This window comes from Perca flavescens, chromosome 13 (assembly GCF_004354835.1).
Source record: "Perca flavescens isolate YP-PL-M2 chromosome 13, PFLA_1.0, whole genome shotgun sequence".
Taxonomy (NCBI): Eukaryota; Metazoa; Chordata; class Actinopteri; order Perciformes; family Percidae; genus Perca; species Perca flavescens.
Genome location: NC_041343.1, coordinates 1,122,120 through 1,139,492, shown reverse-complemented (window position 1 = coordinate 1,139,492; position 17,373 = coordinate 1,122,120). Strand labels below are relative to the sequence as shown.

General features: G+C 39.5%; 1 protein-coding gene across 1 annotated transcript; it reads left to right on the top strand.

Moving 5' to 3' along the window:
- Positions 1–12,326: 12,326 nt before the first annotated feature.
- On the top strand, positions 12,327–14,849 carry LOC114566920 (uncharacterized). The gene is made up of 6 exons (XM_028595773.1): positions 12,327–12,461; positions 12,550–12,736; positions 13,325–13,545; positions 13,843–13,987; positions 14,095–14,204; positions 14,309–14,849. Exons 1-6 carry the CDS (start codon positions 12,327–12,329, stop codon positions 14,618–14,620), a joined length of 1,110 nt encoding a protein of 369 aa, XP_028451574.1. The 3' UTR covers positions 14,621–14,849.
- The last annotated feature ends 2,524 nt before the right edge of the window (positions 14,850–17,373 follow it).

Below are 17,373 nucleotides of genomic sequence, written 5' to 3'. Positions count from 1 at the left end.
GGCACGTGTGTTGTACGCCGGCTTCCTCCTATCTGTGTACGCCAACAATGTGTTGGAATAGGGATTTCCACCGACGCATACATTCCTGGAGAAGATAGAGGAGATCTTCATTGAAGATTTACCTGATTGTTTTTGTGCAATTTGTCCTATAGCACCACTGCCCAATGATGACAGAAATTTGTTCTTACCTCACCATCTCTCCGTGACTGGAGCGTCAAGACCAGTATAAGTGATTACTTATAGACTTAAGCCAGGTCAGTAACTCTTTGTTTTCCCTATTATTTGCTGCAGTGACTAGCTTCTTCTTGACCTAAATGAAACAACAAAGAGGGATTTATTACAATCAGCATTTTACCAACTGCACACAAGGGATAAAACATGTGGTGAAATTGTTTATTCTTCTGGTAGGCATAACACTTACTCTTGTTGACGTGCCATGCAACAAACTCATGCCGAATGTCATTGTAGGTCTCCTTCATTCTATTTTATGGATAGATGGAGCTCTATCAGTAGTGACACCGACATCCACACCCATGGTCAGGAGCTAGTCAAGGCCTTTTTGGAATCCCATGACCTCCATGGCTACTGAGCTGGAAGCCTCCGTAACCTATGGAATAAAATTTTTACCAGGGCTGTCGCACCGCGCATCTCCAGCCAAGGTAACTTTTTCTTCTGTGTCAGTGAGTTGTTTCAGGAGTTCAATGACGCGGTCCTGCTGATTTTGATATGCATGGTTGATGACTGGGATGAGATACTTAGATTGTACAGCGTAGAACTGAGTTTTGCCAGGGATTTTGAGGTTTAGAAGAAATGCCCAGTCTCTTATATCGGTATAGGTGGCTCCGTTGAATAATATGATGGCAGAGATATTATATAGATAGTATATTGTTTCAGCCCATCTTCCTCTGGTCTGGGCAGGATTGCCATAATCCCTTGTGTCCTTGCAGGCAGGTCCAGTGTATTTTTAATTGGCTACCATTTTTGGTCAATTACCTCTCTTCCATGGACATTCCAGCAAGTTTGAAACATTTGCATTATGCTCGATTCATCCACTATCCACTTTCTCTCTCACTATCCATTCATTGAGCCATGGCTGCATGTAGAGGCCGAGCCTGAGATTGATGGGCTGGATGGGGAGGTGTCACTTGGTGGCTTGTAGCTGTCATCCTTAGGGTCATCCTTAGGGTTATCTAATCGCCATTCTCCAAAACTTGTACTCATTTCATGAAGAGAATCCTCTTCTTTCTATGGAATGACAGGGATAAAGTAAGGTTCCACTTCAGACTTTAAACAATGTCAACACAGTGTATATTTAGGAAGGAGAAAAGTAAACAATGCACTCACTTGTAAAATGATTACAGGAGCAGCATGAGGGGGAGGGCAAGATGCTGATGTAGCACCCAATTCCTTGCGATGAAAAACAAATTCAGCATAAATTCAGTGATCAATTACAGTGACAACACCTTTAATGCAAAGCTTGTGCAGTGTATTACTTATATAGCTTGTATTACCTCGGAAAGATTCCATGTTGGAGGGCGGGCCATGTATGTGCCAGACAGAGAACACTGGGTACGTGGTCTAACCACAGCTGCTTCCAGACTCAGCAGGGATAATGTTAGGCCTGAGGACAGGCTCGTAGATGTGGACTGTATCACACTGGTGTCCCGGCTCTTTGTGGGGGTAGACAGAGGGAGTCCAATCATGTCTGATTCATCAATAATTACCTGGACATTCAACACAGCAATGTATTAAATAATTGACGTGGTATGACAGGACACAGTTATTGTGCTATGCCAACATAATAGATCTTGATGTCCAGCACACACATTCACCCCTATCCCCAACCATCTGAGCTTCCACATTAGATCAGGGTTGGTCTACTTCCCAGGACAACAAACTAACGTTTTAAATTTTATTGAAGCGGCATAAAAACAAACAGTGTTTCATGATGCACCTTCCCCCAACCTACCTGTAAGCTTACCTCTACTATGTCCGCGGCCGGTGGCCCCACTCCTTTTCAGTCGGCTTTTTGGGGTCCTTCGCTTTACTCGGATAATTGAAGTCGTCATCATAGAAATGTCTGCTACAGACACGGTAGCTCTTCTTTTTTAGCATCTTGAGTGGCGTCATGATGTCCATTTTTAGAATGACAAGCCACTGTAGTAGAAGCTCCAGGTCATTATATCGAAACGGCAGATCATGGTCTCCGGATTGAACTTTTTATACCGCAGCTGGGATAGATACAACGGGTTGCCATCTTGTACTATCGCCTCACGCTGCAGTAGCTGCTTCTGCTGTTCTCTCGCTTCTTGCTCCTTTTTTTTTGTGATCAACATTGTTATTGCTTTTCAAATGGAGAAACCCCCTTTACAGACATATCCAAAAACATATGTTGAATTGAGAAGATAACACTAAAAAAGATAGAGATAAGAGAAAACATCACATTGTTATACAGTACATAAAGCAACAAAAACATGTCCGGCAGGTAGAGTTCACAACAATGACTGCTAGCTATTGTCACTGTGTCCAAGAGATTATCCTAGATGAGAAAGAGTTCCAAGCTTGTACAGTCGCTGGTCGCGCCTTATTGAGTCGCGCAGTTGTATGTTCAAGGTTGACAATGTTGACTAGGTTATGAATCCAGAATGATTTCATACACATATCTGGAATTAACAAATTTTTCAAAATTGTTTTCTTTGCAGAGGTAAACCCTGCGAATACCATTTTTAACTGAATTTGCTTTAGATTGATATCAGAATTATCATTAAGAAGACAAAAACCAGGAATAGGAACATAAGAAATGTCAAGTATGTCCGCCAAAACTGAGTTTACGTGAAGCCAGAACTTAGAGATAACTGGACAATCCCAAAACATGTGTACAAATGTTCCAGGTGAAGCAGTATTACATATATGACAGTTGTTAATAGCTTGTAATTTCATCTGGAATCTCTTATATGGTGTGATGTAGGCTCTATGTACGTTATGTATGTATTAGCTAGGTTCTTAGAAGTCATACATAGATTGCACCATATTCTCCCCCAATCCAGGTTTATATTCAAACCCCACAACTCCCTGTTCCATATGGATTCAATTGGTAAAGCCTTGGCACTGTGCTGAATCAGCATATTATATATTAAGGAGACAGAAGATCTGCCCAGTAATGGTGCAATCCATTGTAACATGGGATGTGAGGGGAGAGGAGAATTCCAGGGAACTCCATAAGTTTTTAAGGCTGATCTTAGCTGAAAGTAAACCAAATAAGAGGATGCAGGAAAAGAAAAGCGTGTTCTTAAAGGGGTGATAGAATGATTATATAAGGTATTTCACACTGTTCCTTAAGGTCTCCTAATAGGGTATGTAACATTGGTTGGGCTAACAATTGCCCGAATGCTATTTTATGGGCCCTTAACTACCCTGTGAATATGGCTCTATTTGGAACAAGAGCTTTTCTTCCAAATATGGTATGCTCTTGAATATTTAGATGAGCTGTGCGCTGATTGGTTTGAGCATACCACATAGAAACACATTGGAGACAAGAAAGCAGGTCTCATATTTCAGACACTGCAAAGTTATACATTGTTTGTCTACTATTTTGTTATTAAATTCACTTCTGAGACTTTTTTTATGCGAGAAATCAAAGCTCAAATATGGGCCGTTTTACGAAAATTGATGGCTAATTGCATATTTGGTAAGACGTGTCAGACTTTAGGAGCTCCACACAGTCTGGCGAGAAAGCGGCAACCTCCATACCCAGTGAAAGTCACCGTTTCCCGGTTACTTACTACCGGGGCTCGGGGCTCCAAAGAGCTAGCCGGCTGCCAGTTGCAACAGTAACTAGAGTATATTTACAGTTTGAATTTCGTCACGCCACTTATATAACAGCTCCCTAAGGTTTTACCAAAGCTAACAATTGTGTCCAATTTCAATTTAATGCATTTTTGTGAACACAGGGGGTTTCTTTAGCTGCTAGTGTCCCTTCAATCCTTTGTGTACAGATCGCGGCTAGTTAGCTACACTTTCGGCATAACTAGAGTATATTTACAGTTTGAATTTCGTCACGCCACTTATATAACAGCTCCCTAAGGTCTTAACAAAGCTAACAATTAAGTCCGATTTCAATTTAATGCATTTTTGTGAATTTTAGGGGTCTCCTTAGGAGGAGCTGCTAGCTAGGCTATGTGTCCCATTTAATCCTATGGGAAAAGATCGTTGCTACACTTGTGGCATAACTGTTGTATATTTAGGGCCCGAGCGCCGACAGCGGCGAAGGCCCTATTGAAACTGAAGGAATTATTAGGGGTCCAAGCCCGAGTCTGCAAGAACCGGCGGTAGCAATACCTACGCCGTTCGCACAGCAGGGCTGTGGAACCCTATTGTTTTTCTAAGGCTTATTAAGGGTCCAAGCCCGAGTCTGGAAGAACCGGCGGTAGCAATAGCTACGCCGTTCACACAGCAGGGCTGTGGAACCCTATTGTTTTTCTAAGGATTTTTAGGGGTCCAAGCCCGAGTCTGGAAGAAATGGCAGTAGCTATAGCTACGCCGTTCGCACAGCAGGGCTGTGGAACCCTATTGTTTTTCTAATCTAAGAATTATTCTTCTTCTTCTCCGCCTAAAACTCCGACTGCAGCCTAAACCGTACATAGTGGGGAGTTGCCATTTTCAGGACTGGTCCAAAACCCCGCAAGGACCTCAGTCGCAAAAATGGACCCATTTCCACCACTAGGTGGCGCTATAGCAGAAAAAACTCGTTTGGCCCTATAACTCCCACACCGTACACCCGACATTCAAACGGCAGTAGCTATAGCTACGCCGTTCGCACAGCAGGGCTGTGGAACCCTATTGTTTTTCTAATCTAAGAATTATTCTTCTTCTTCTCCGCCTAAAACTCCGACTGCAGCCTAAACCGTACATAGTGGGGAGTTGCCATTTTCAGGACTGGTCCAAAACCCCGCAAGGACCTCAGTCGCAAAAATTGACCCATTTCCACCACTAGGTGGCGCTATAGCAGAAAAAACGCGTTTGGCCCTATAACTCCCACACCGTACACCCGACATTCAAAAACCATACATCTACGCGTTCCCTGGATCCAACTGAATCACGTGATATAGGCCACGCCCATTTCCGCCTGGACTTTTATGCCTTAAAAATCGCGATTTATCAAAATCCTACTTTTTCAAACTCCTCCTAGACCATGCGACCGATCTGCACGAAACTTGGACCGTAGCAACTCCAGACTGACCTGATTAAAATTTATGGAAAGAATTTTGATACGATAAAAATTGCGCATATAACGCACAAACAAATTTGCGTAGCTAACTATGAAAACACCAACTTTGCCATATCTCAGCCAAAATAAATGCTATCAATCCCAAACTTTAGATTATTCTTTGCCATGCCCCTCTGGAGGTACTTCATGCGTTTTACGAAAATTGGTCACTAGGGGGCGCTACAACTACAAAAAGTTTATATCTCATGAACGGCTCATCCGATTTATACGACATTTTATGGGTACCATCTGTGGCCAATCCTGAGGCCACCCCTACAATGGAGTACCGAGGGGTCAAAGTGGGCGTGGCCTATGGGACCCAATGTGACCAAACTCTAGATTCACCACTTACACTATTGTGAACAACTTCAAATTTACAGGGTAGATGGACAATGGGCCGTGGGTCACACCTACCAAAAATTACACATGTGGACCACTAGGTGGCGCTGTAATGTTTTTTTGTCATTAACTCCCACAATACACATCATACATTAGAAATTCTTACAATTCTTCTGATATAGGCCCCGCCAATTTCCGCGCAAACATTTTTTCACAGTATCGCGCAATGTGCAAAACCAACTTTTTCGAACTAGTCCTAGGCCGTGCGACCAATCTGCACGAAACCTGGTACTTAGCATCTCCAGATGGACCTGACAAAAAGTTATGGAAATCATTTTGCTACGTTAAACTATGCCAATTTGACAACCAAACAAATTGTCCTAGCTAGCTACCACACACGTATCATATCATATCTCCGTTAAATTTAAAGTTATCACCAAATGACTTGAGATCCTTGTTCACCATTCCACTACACTGCAAAAACTGAAATCTAAGTAAGATGAAATATCTTAAATCAAGTTAATATATGCTTATTTTTTTCTGATAAGAAATGTTTACTTACCAGGCAGATTTTATGTTTGAGTATTTTACTTGTTTTAAGTGTTGAGGTCCTAAATTATCTTAATAAGATATTTTAACTTGTTAGTGAGATTTTATGACTTGTTCTGTGCAACTGCATGCTTGAAACTAGAATGTCCATAGTTATAAAGCAATTTGATCCTCACTGAAAAGTTCAAACTGCTTTTTGGAAAGTCATAATTTCTTATTTTAAGATAGAAATAAGAAATGATGACATTATTATAATTTGAACTCTTCACATATTAAAAACAGAACATCCAAGTGGAATCTTTTGTTTTACTGTCAAACAGACAATATAAATTATGTACGCATATAAAAATACAGTAGGTACAATACTGGAAATTGGCACTTGGAACATCTGATCTAATGATTAAACATCTAATATGTAACATTTAAACATTTAACTTTTTAAAATGTAAAACAAACAGAAACAGCCTATCTTTATACAAACATTCAGATCATTTTGTACACTGCAGCAGGATTTCATCTGCTATAGACCGTCCTTAATTTGATATTCCATAGTCAAATTACAAAGCTTCTTTAAAAGCAAAAGTCATATCATATTTGGGGAACACAGAATGACTCATTTGTCAGTGTTGTACAATTCTATTACATCCCCAAGATGGTATTTGACCTGTACAAAGGTTTGGCTCTTGCTGCGCATTGTGTAATAAGAGGTAAAGTCAACTAGCTTTTCAGCATCCACTAACTCAGTAGCCTGTGCAAGATGCGGGACCTCAACTTCATATGCCATCATATTTCTATCAAAGTGTATAGTTTGAAATGGTTGGTATTCTAAACAAAAAAGCCTAGAATCAACAAGAAATATGTTTTTGACCAGTCCAAATTCTGGCATATTATCATTTACTACTTTGGCAAGGATCATTGACTTTTGAGTTATGTATTTATTGCCATTTATCACAAGCCATTTGACTGATACAGCATTGTTTACTTCATCATAACCTAGGAAGTCTCTTAATTTTCCATGTAAATATTGTAGATCTTTAACCTCAGATACAGGTCCCATCTCTCTTTCATTTGAAAAGATTGGGTGCATTGAAGGGTCGGCATTTTTCAATTAAAATTGAGCTTCAAAGCCCATTGTTTAAAGAAACAATGTTTAGACTCAAACCGCATGCACATATGTCTAATCATTGGACCCATTGACTTAATCTGTGATGGCAAATGTACCATATAATGCTGCTTAGGTGTGATATTGTTTCTTCCATTTTTTCAAATGATTTTCAATTACTGACTTCAATCTAGAAACTGTTGCAATGGTAAGAACAGGTGCAAACACTATTTGCACAATCTCTATTAGCTCAATGATCAAATGCACATATGCATTGGCTTTCAAGCTTTCCAAAACAAATGGCAATATCCTTAGCAGGACAAGGATTTGACCAGACGACTGTTTTAATTTACCATCATTTGACATTAATGTACTAACTGAAATTGGGGATGGCCGATCTCTAACATCCAGAGGGGAATAAGGGAAACCAAGAATAGCAGAATTCACAGAGTCCAGATCTATCTGCCCTGACTGAACAAGATGATTCAAAACATGCTTGATTTCCAAAGGAGCTATTCCTTCCAGAATAACATGCATAATATCTTGCGGAGTCTGTTGAATAATATCAAAGGCAGGCATGTCAACTAATTTGCTCCTGCGATTGATCCCATATGTTGTTCTTAGGCTGTTGCGAAGCAAGTCTGTGTTTGCCTTTTCTATTTCATTAGTTTGTCTGATATGCTTTTTCAAGGTCCTTTTGGTAAATGAATCCTCGTTGAAGTGGGACTGCATGTCCTCAAAAGTACACTCACAGTGTCTGCATTTACTGTAGGCAAAGCCCACACCCTCTTTGAACCCTGCAAGTTCATGCTGCGCCAGAGTGTCGCCACAAACGGAGACCATGGCACCATAAACAGTTTTCTGTCCATTAATAGTTTGCATTTTAACACCATGGTACAATGCATCCATATCTTCTTTGTTTCTATTCAATATTACATCTACACCACATTGACGAAGGTCTACTGAACTAGCTAGCGCAAGTAGCCTAATAGCAGCAAGTTTAGACCTGTATTTCGGATTTATGTTTGCTAGGGTGTAATACACCATTAATAATTTGTTTTTTGATGCAAATGATCCTAGTGGATTACAGATCTCTTTTTTCATCTGTGTATACAACAATCTGTAAAGCATTTGGTATCTCTGAAAATAAGGGATCTGATTTTAGAAGGGTGCCATCAACAATGTCCACAAAAAACCCTTCTCTGCACCTCTGTGGTCCCTTGTCAATCATAGACCATATCCTTGGATGTGATAAGAACTGTTCTAGACTTTTGACTAATGGTACATAATGAAATACTTTGTCTTTGATGAAAAAGTCTTTAGATCCTCCACGTTTCGTCCTGCATATGCTTCGAGCAATTGGAATTTCTTCTGCATCCACAACACTGAACTACTTGTTAATAACACTGTTCTGTCGAAATGTTGTTGCAACACTTGCAAAAGGGTCAATAAAATTATCAAATATGCCCATTACTTCTTTTTGAAGGTGTCCTGATGTGCTTCCTGAATGATTCTTTAGTATTTGCTTCATCTGCCCCCTGAGGTTGTCCAACAATGATGACTGATACTGCTGCACTCCAGCAACAATGTCATTCATGACATGTCTTTCTGAAAATGAAAAAAGTGTGATACTTATAATATACAGTTTTGCTTATGACCTACACATTAGCATTATGAATCAACCAAAGTGAAGTGGATGAAGAGGCATGGAGATTGACCATCAACTATAACTGGACCATTACAAAAAAGCTCTGTATTAATGTGTAAATAAGTAAATATATACTGTGCTATTAGTAAACAAGCAGCTTACCTGTGAGAGACGATGTTTGGCCCGGGCATTTATGACAAAGGCAGTGGCCTGTGTTGTCAGATCCTAAAAAAGTAGAAAATGAATTAAGTGTTGTTGATGTAATGTGATCTCTTTTGATTTTTAACTACAATGTTAGTAACCGAAGAAATGGTTGTGAAGGCGTTTCCCTGAATGTTATGAATAAAACTAAGTACTCAATAAGGATGTAATGAGCAAAGATGGATAGGCCTACTTTAACATTTAAAAGTGTTGAACACATCCTGGCATAACTATTAGAACACAAAGAAATCAGCTCTGACTGAATGCTTATTTAGTGTTAGTATTAAAACACTTATGTTTTAAATTTCATAGAGCATTTTTGTCTTTATATTCATACATAAGGTGTCAAATCAAACATTACTGTAGTTGGCAATTATGAGCTAATATATGCTGATAAAAGTACAGACTGATACATATACTGTATTGTCTGAATTGTCTGCCAAATATTCATTGTACTTTCCTAATAGTACATTTCAGTAGACCGTCACTAACAGTAACTTACTGGTTGTACTGTGGCAGCTCCATCTTGGTTAATGTCCATTTGCCCTTCATCTGTATCAGGTGTACAGAGCTGTTGATTGGTGATACTAGAGTCCTCTGGAAGTTGATTGGGTTGAATGTTGTCCTGTGTGTCACATATAAGAAACAAAAGATTTTACATTACACCAATAGATTTATGTTGGATGGTGTTAGATGAAGTATGCTCATTCATTGTCACATTAACTGATCATTTTCACATAAACCAAGATGTGCAGCTATTGTTATAGATTAAACACACATAATAAAGTGTCAAAATTTCGTTATTTGTTTGAGGTTTTCAAAATTGTAAATTACTGATTTTTATCCTCATCTTGAAGTGTGTAATCAAATAAATCAGAAATACAAATTAAAAAAACGTATTGTAAGGCAAGAGATTGAGCGGGAATCGAACTCCTCTACCGCTCCACATGTCACCACCAGGGCTGAACGGTTATAAGTGCGGCCCACAGCGCATTCACAGAGACACAGACGCCATATTGTAACAAAGTAAATGAATGCTAGAGCCTTTGACTACTTACTTGTTGCTGGTGTGTTCCTTGACTCTCCTCCTGTGGCTGTTCACCTACATGGTTGCCATTGCCTGGTCTGTTGCTTTCAATAAGGTGTTGAGAGTGTCTTCTTTTCACATGATGATAGAATGAGTTATACACTCGATATTCCTCAGTGCATCCGTCAATACCACAGAGCAACCTGAAATCAGGGCTACGGCTGTGCATTCGATTAATATGGCTCAATAACTGTTTCAGTGAAAAAGTGAGGAAAACGAGGCAGATAACGCAACGCCAAAGTTTTACAAAATACTTTACAAAATGAACGAGACGTTTCCTTTGCAGTCCATGAAAAATGCGAGGGGTAAAGTAAATCACAGGATATATATTTCTGATGTAATTGCATTCCATTATCTAGCAGCATAGGGGAGAGATGTGAATTAAGTTTTATTTATTTATATTGATCATAATCCTTAATGTTAATAACTTGTGGTGTGATACATCTTTATACATGTTTTATGAACATTAATTCATTTTAAATAATGACATTCAAGTCATCACATTCTCCGTTTGTACAATGTTTCTAGTATTTAAGTCACCCCCATTTTATGACATGGTACATTCCAAACGGGGACGCGCTAAAACTGTCTGTCAAGGCCGGGACTCGAGGTGAAATCGGGTGAAATGCCTAACCCCATCCAATCAAGCTGCTTCGTAGGGCGGGTCTTGGCGTGGCCATAGGGGGATTCGTAATTTTGCGGCTGGGCGGTCAGTTACAGCCATCACCTTACGTTAGCTTTTCTCTGCCGTGCAAAAATACTTTCTAGCCTCCGCAAGTCATCTGGACACAAACTAGATAAACTATGGATGAAAATATAAGGGCTTATCCGGGTATGGATCCTACAACAATTGCAGTATTAAAAGCTAATTGTTTTTATTTTATACAACGTTATTTTGTTAATTTGTTCAGGCATGTTTTAGCAAACTAAGCTAATGTTAATTGTGAAGTTGGCTAGCTAGTTAGCTAAGTCATACCATGCTAATTTTAAAATCGTGTTAATTTTGGCTATAAGCAGCTAATAACCACACGAAAAGCCATGTCTTGAAAATATATTAATAGTACTTTTTTTGCCAGAAACTGTGTTAAGGTGCAAATTATAACTTTAAAGTTAGTCAGTTCGCTCAGTTAACCTTAATTTTAGCATTGTTTTAGCTTGGCCTAACGCTGGCTAGTTGGCGCCGTTTCATTATTATTTGTGACTTAGTGTGGCTTAGCTAACGTTGTCAGTCAACATAATGATATAGCTAATCTAACGTTAGGCCTTCTCATAGCCAATTTTTTTTTGGCCAATGTCAGAATGGTTGGTGTTTTAAAAATGATTCATGAATTTAGTGGAAAGGGAAGGCCTAACATTACCTTATATTAATTGTCATTAATGTAACATTAAGGCCTAGCTAAATGCTAACGTTGCTCCTGCTTGTGAGGTGATTCTCTGCTGCCGCCATCCTGCAGCAGCTTCTGATCCATTTAAATACAGAATGTGACTTAATAATTAGTTTTTTTTATGTTATTAGATTATATATTTACAGTGTGGTTGAATGTGTTTTCCAGCTGCTAGTATAAGTGCAGACATGCTTCCCAGTCTCTCCAAGGAGGACTTGCGTGATCTCTTTCCGGGGCCTGAGCACTTCTTCAGAAGGAGAGACATTTGGAGAATTACACATGATGAAAATGAGGTAATGTTCGATTTAAACATTTTGGGATGTGAGATAACCATACTGTGATATCAACCTGATATCAACGAAGCATTTCCTGGCCCTGTTGTGGTTCAATGCTCTTCACTTATAATTATAATGAAATACATGTTTGCCCTTTATTAGGGTGAAGAGTCAGGTCAGCTTAGACCAGGCACCGCCTCTGGAACCTGTAATGCCAACACAGTTCCCTCAATCTCAACCCCATTGTCCTCCCCATCCTCCTCCTCTACCCCTCTCCTCTCTTCAAACCCAAGAAACCAACATGGTACCAGCAGAACCGTACAACTTGTAAGCCCACAGTATGTTGTATACACAGACACAGAGCTGGAGCAGTCAAAAAGCATATTTTTTGAGAAACAGCGGGCTGGACAAGAAGGAGACTATACACTCTCCAAAGATCTTCGTTGTCGCCTGATAAGGAATACGGTAACAAGCATGATTGCCATCAAGAGAGCTGCAAGGGATGAGTTCCAGTATCCATGCAGCCGTGAACTGACTGTAATGGCAAAGCGTCTCATGGAGTACTACCCAATGCTGCGGGACAAATCTGCAGCCGGTGGAGCTGAGTGGGTATGTCACTGCTCAGTTAATTCAGATCAGTGCTTGTATGGCTTAATTTCCACATACATTTTTATTAATGTGTTTTATGTTTTGTCAGGAATCTGTGAAAAAGCAGCTTTTGAAAAGGGTCCAGAATGTGACAACCCCCAAAAAGAAGCAGGGAGCGACTCCTTTGAGAAAGAGGCGTCGGGCCCTTAGCTTTGAGAGCAGCAGCAGCAGCAGCAGCAGCCAGGAGACACTTACTGATGACTCTGGGTCCACTGCTTCAACTTTGATCTTGGAAAGTTCACCACAATCAAGATGAGGTTCCCCGGCGGCTGAACAGGTGGATGGTAAGAACACATAATGAAATTGTGTTTTGGTATTAATGCAACGTTTACTGTTAACAAGGGAGAATACCATACCTTTTAAATTTGTTCATCTAACAGTAATGTCATACCTCTTCTCTGGGAGCTGTGGCTAACCTAAAAGAGATCTAGTGAGAGCTTCAAAAAAAACTAATACATATAATCTTGGTCTTTTTGGTTAAACCTCAGGTTATCTATTGTCAGTGTCAGTAACAGTTACAATGTTACTAAATTATATACAGTCTCCAAATGAAGTTGTTTTGTTGTTGTTATCAAAAGTGAATTAGTGAAACTTGAATATGGACTGATGTTCTGGTTGCATTAAAGCCTTGTCCTTCAGAAACCATAAAAACAAAACTAAAAACAGATCAAAGTAATACACTTGGCCTGGTACCAGGCCTATCAGACTTCACAGTTTTTTATCCTATATGTCAATGGATTTTGTATGGTTCCATCAAACTGTAATAATAGGAACAGTGATTGTAATTTCATTCATCATTACAAATGTTAAATGGTGTTTTCTAGGATCTGAAACTACTGATAGCCCACAGAACCAGGCAAGGCATTACAAAATTCTTCAGGAGCTGTACAAATCCAAGCCCAGACCCAATAAGAAGGATGTTGCCCAGCTGTTGGACCTTGAATACCAAGCAAGATGGGCATACATTGACTCTGATGTTCTTAAGGAGCAGGACAGGCCTGCCAAGATTCTTCAAGCATATCCCTGCTTCAGAGAACTGGATCATGTAAGCGAATTCAATTGCATATATTGGGTTATTGGCTAAGTTCTATTTTGCACATACTGTTTAAAGTTTTGGGACCTGGTAGATGTTTTTACACAACTTTGTGTGGAAAGTGATAGTTTTGTCCTGTTTGTCAAATTAATTTAGTCCACAAATTCTACTTCCAAAGTAGTTTAAGAAATTGATACACATTGAAAGATACAGTATATTAGTTCGATTTTAACTGGAATGTAGATTGTAATATTTCTTTTCTCTATTTATGTATTTAATTATCTATTTTTGTCTTTCTCTCTGTACCAGATAATGGATGAACTCCGGAGGATCCTCGATCAAGAAAACTCTCACTACATACCTGAACTAAAGAACCGTTGGGAAACCTTTTATGTGAAGGCACAGTTTTATGGAGTTTTTAAAAAAGTAATGAGGCCTCCGTTGTCGGATAAAGGTAATTGCAGTTTATTGAGAATCCCATGTTAGTATAAAGTTTTTTTTTTTTTTTTTTTTTAAATAACCAACTTCAGTAAAGATAATGACACTATTTTTCTTTTTCAGTAAAGCAATCTGTTGCCGTGATTAAGGCTTTGCCAGACCTGTTCCCATCACCTGTGGCTCCACACAAGAAGTTAGGACATGCAAGTGCAGCTATGCTTCACATCCTTAAGGTAAGAAATGTATTAATGTACGGTATTTTTCATATTACTTGATCATATTCTCTTAACAGTGAATTGTTTAAGTGATCATTATTGTTTTTTTATTTTTGTTTCAGTCAGCAGAAGACCCCAACACCTTTCTTCAGGCGAGACCACTCTCCAGCCCTGTTGTGATTGTCTGTGAAACCAACTGCATACTGGCCATTGGAACCATGCCTGTGTTGATCTTCCCAAAGGAGGACCTCTCTGTCAGTGTGATGTACATCCTTGCATGTTACTACACCTTTCATCTTACATATCCCAAGTGTATTGCCACACTCCTCTCTGTGCTGCAGACAGAAGTCCTCCTGGACTCCATCCATGACCGAGATATGACTTCGTCATATAAAAAAGCTATGGCTGAGTGGAAGAAGTTCATTACTGAATAGGCTTGGACATTAATAATATGCCCGGCCCCAATATGTGTGTTTTGGAGGAGCTGTTGTTTTTTCAGCCTCTTGGAAAGTCAGACACGTTGTTCTGTCATATGCTTATAGTTTAATTTTGCCCATTCAGCTTTTCAGCCTTGACCAGTGGTCTTCATGTATACTCTGCTGAAGTGCACATACACACACACACACACACACACAGGACATTCATCCATGACCGAGATATGACTTTGTCATATAAAAAAGCTATGGCTGAGTGGAAGAAGTTCATTACTGAATAGGCTTTGACATTAATAATATGCCCGGCCCCGATACACGTGTGTTTTGGAGGAGCTGTTGTTTTTTCATCCTCTTGGAAAGTCAGACAGTTGTTCTGTCAGAAAGTTGTTCTGTCAGATGCTTATAGTTTAATTTTGCCCATTCAGCTTTTCAGCCTTGACTTGACTTCATGTATGCTCTGCTGACGTGCACCTAAAAAAATAATAAAGAGGTGATGAGATATTTGACTCATATCTTTATTTTTTAGGCAAGCCTTTCACATTTTCTATTACTGTCAGGATTACTGATTTTAAGCATTAATATGAAATGTAAATTTCAGGGATTTTGCCTTATTTCAATAATTTTGTAAAGAAGTAGATGCTAAATTCAAGCAAATTATGCTCCATATTGAGAAAAAACACCTTAACTGCTTTTATTGTATCAATAAAATAATACCTAATGTGTAGCTTTATGACAAGATTATGGCACTAGCATTTACTCAATTTAAGAAAATTTTCCAACATATTGAGAAAATAATTCTTATATATTTTAATTGTATTAAGGCAAATGCACTTGTTATCAGTGAGAACACACTAGTTTTAAGGTATCTGTGAGTTTGTTGAGGTTAGATATTTTTTCTTGTTTTAGAAAATCTTGGCAAGTCAAATGTTCTAGTTCTGTTGGCAGATAATTTTGCTTATTTTAAGTAATATTCACCTAATTTTTATACTTTTTTTCTTGTTTTTTTAAGCTGGCTTTTTGCAGTGTACGATGCTCTCTACCAAATTTGACGACGATCGGACTTTAGGGGGCGCTATAAGCAACGTTTATTTGTTTCGCCCACTAACTTAATGCATTTAAATGGGAAATTTGCAATTGCAATATCTCTGCCACAGTAAAAGCAATCAATACAAAATTTGTGGTGCTCGTTCGGCATGGCGGTCTGAGGCGCTGTACCAAATTTGGCAAAGATTGGCCGTTAGGGGGCTCTATAGTCAACATAAAGGTGTTTTGCTCTGTTAATCAATGTTAATGGAATATTTGCAATGGGAATGTATCAAAGACCTTGCAGCTCACACTTCTTAATATTTACTGATGTTTTCCTCCTACCGTTATGTTTTGGTTTTCCCTTTCGCGTGCTCCCCTGGTGTTATATACAATAAACAAACTTCTTAACCCACCTGACAAAGTTTCTACAACCTTGGAGAAATATTCCTCTTTTCTCCCACTTTTTCAATCCAAAATCAACACCATTCATACACCCTGATACCGAGCAATTAAAAATTGCAGTTGGTGCTAAGTGGAGAGTCTGTCAAAGTGTGATTGGTTATGTCGGTGGCATTGATTCTTAATTTCCCACGAAGTTGATCGCGGTCACGTGTCAGTTAAACTTCTGATCTCCAATCCTATCTGTATTTGTGAGAAGTGGCTTTGTCCTGTCATCGGGGGCGACTGGCGCGGCTCCCGGGGGCATCGCGGACGACTGGCATCGGAGGCGAGTGGTGTCGGAGGCGAGTGGCGTCGGAGGCGAATGGCATTGGAGGCTTGGGCCCTGTCATAACTGCTTGCAGTTCTAGTTATTCTTCTTCTCCGCCTAAAACTCTGACTGCAGCCTCAACCGTACATAGTGGGGAGATGCCATTTTCAGGACTGGTCCAAAACCCCGCAAGGACCTCAGTCGCAAAAATGGACCCATTTCCACCACTAGGTGGCGCTATAGCAGAAAAAACGCGTTTGGCCCCATAACTCCCACACCGTACATCCGACATTCAAAAACAATACATCGACGCGTTCCCTGGATCCAACTGAATCACGTGATATAGGCCTAACCCAAATTTGGCAAAGATCGGCCAGTGGGCGCTATAATCAACATAAAGGTGTTTTGCCCTGTTAATCAATGTTAATGGAATATTTGCAATGGGAATGTATCAAAGACCTTGCAGGTCACACTTCTCAATATTTAAGTAAATGCGGTATTTTGACCATATATTAAAATAAGTGCAAAACTAGTGATAATAGGTTGGAAAGAAGTTGGCTAAGAAGATGTAACACAGAATTGGGTGATAATTTATACTTCATGCTTTATAAACTGGCCAAACAGACGGGACAAACAGACAAGTGCATGGCCGACGGAAAGAAAACACAAGGGTTAATAACCTTTTCTCATTTTTATTGCCCTTTAATTCTCTTTTGCTGTTCATCCCCTTACACCGTGTGAAAGGATCATGCACCTTTTCAGTGGTTATATGAGGGCTTCACAGTAGTTCAGAGTCAGAGAAGTTTACCTCAATGAACTGACCATTTATTGCCAAAGGTTACTGCAAAGTACCTTCAGTAACAGTGCGAAAATATATTCAGTATACATTAACAACTTCCTGAATGTTTTCTTTGAGCGTGAGATAGTTTACAACATAACTCACAAGCAGGGACAATCAAGTATTGTCTTACAAGGGTAAATACAAGCCAAATGTCACTCACACAAGACCAAATCCTGT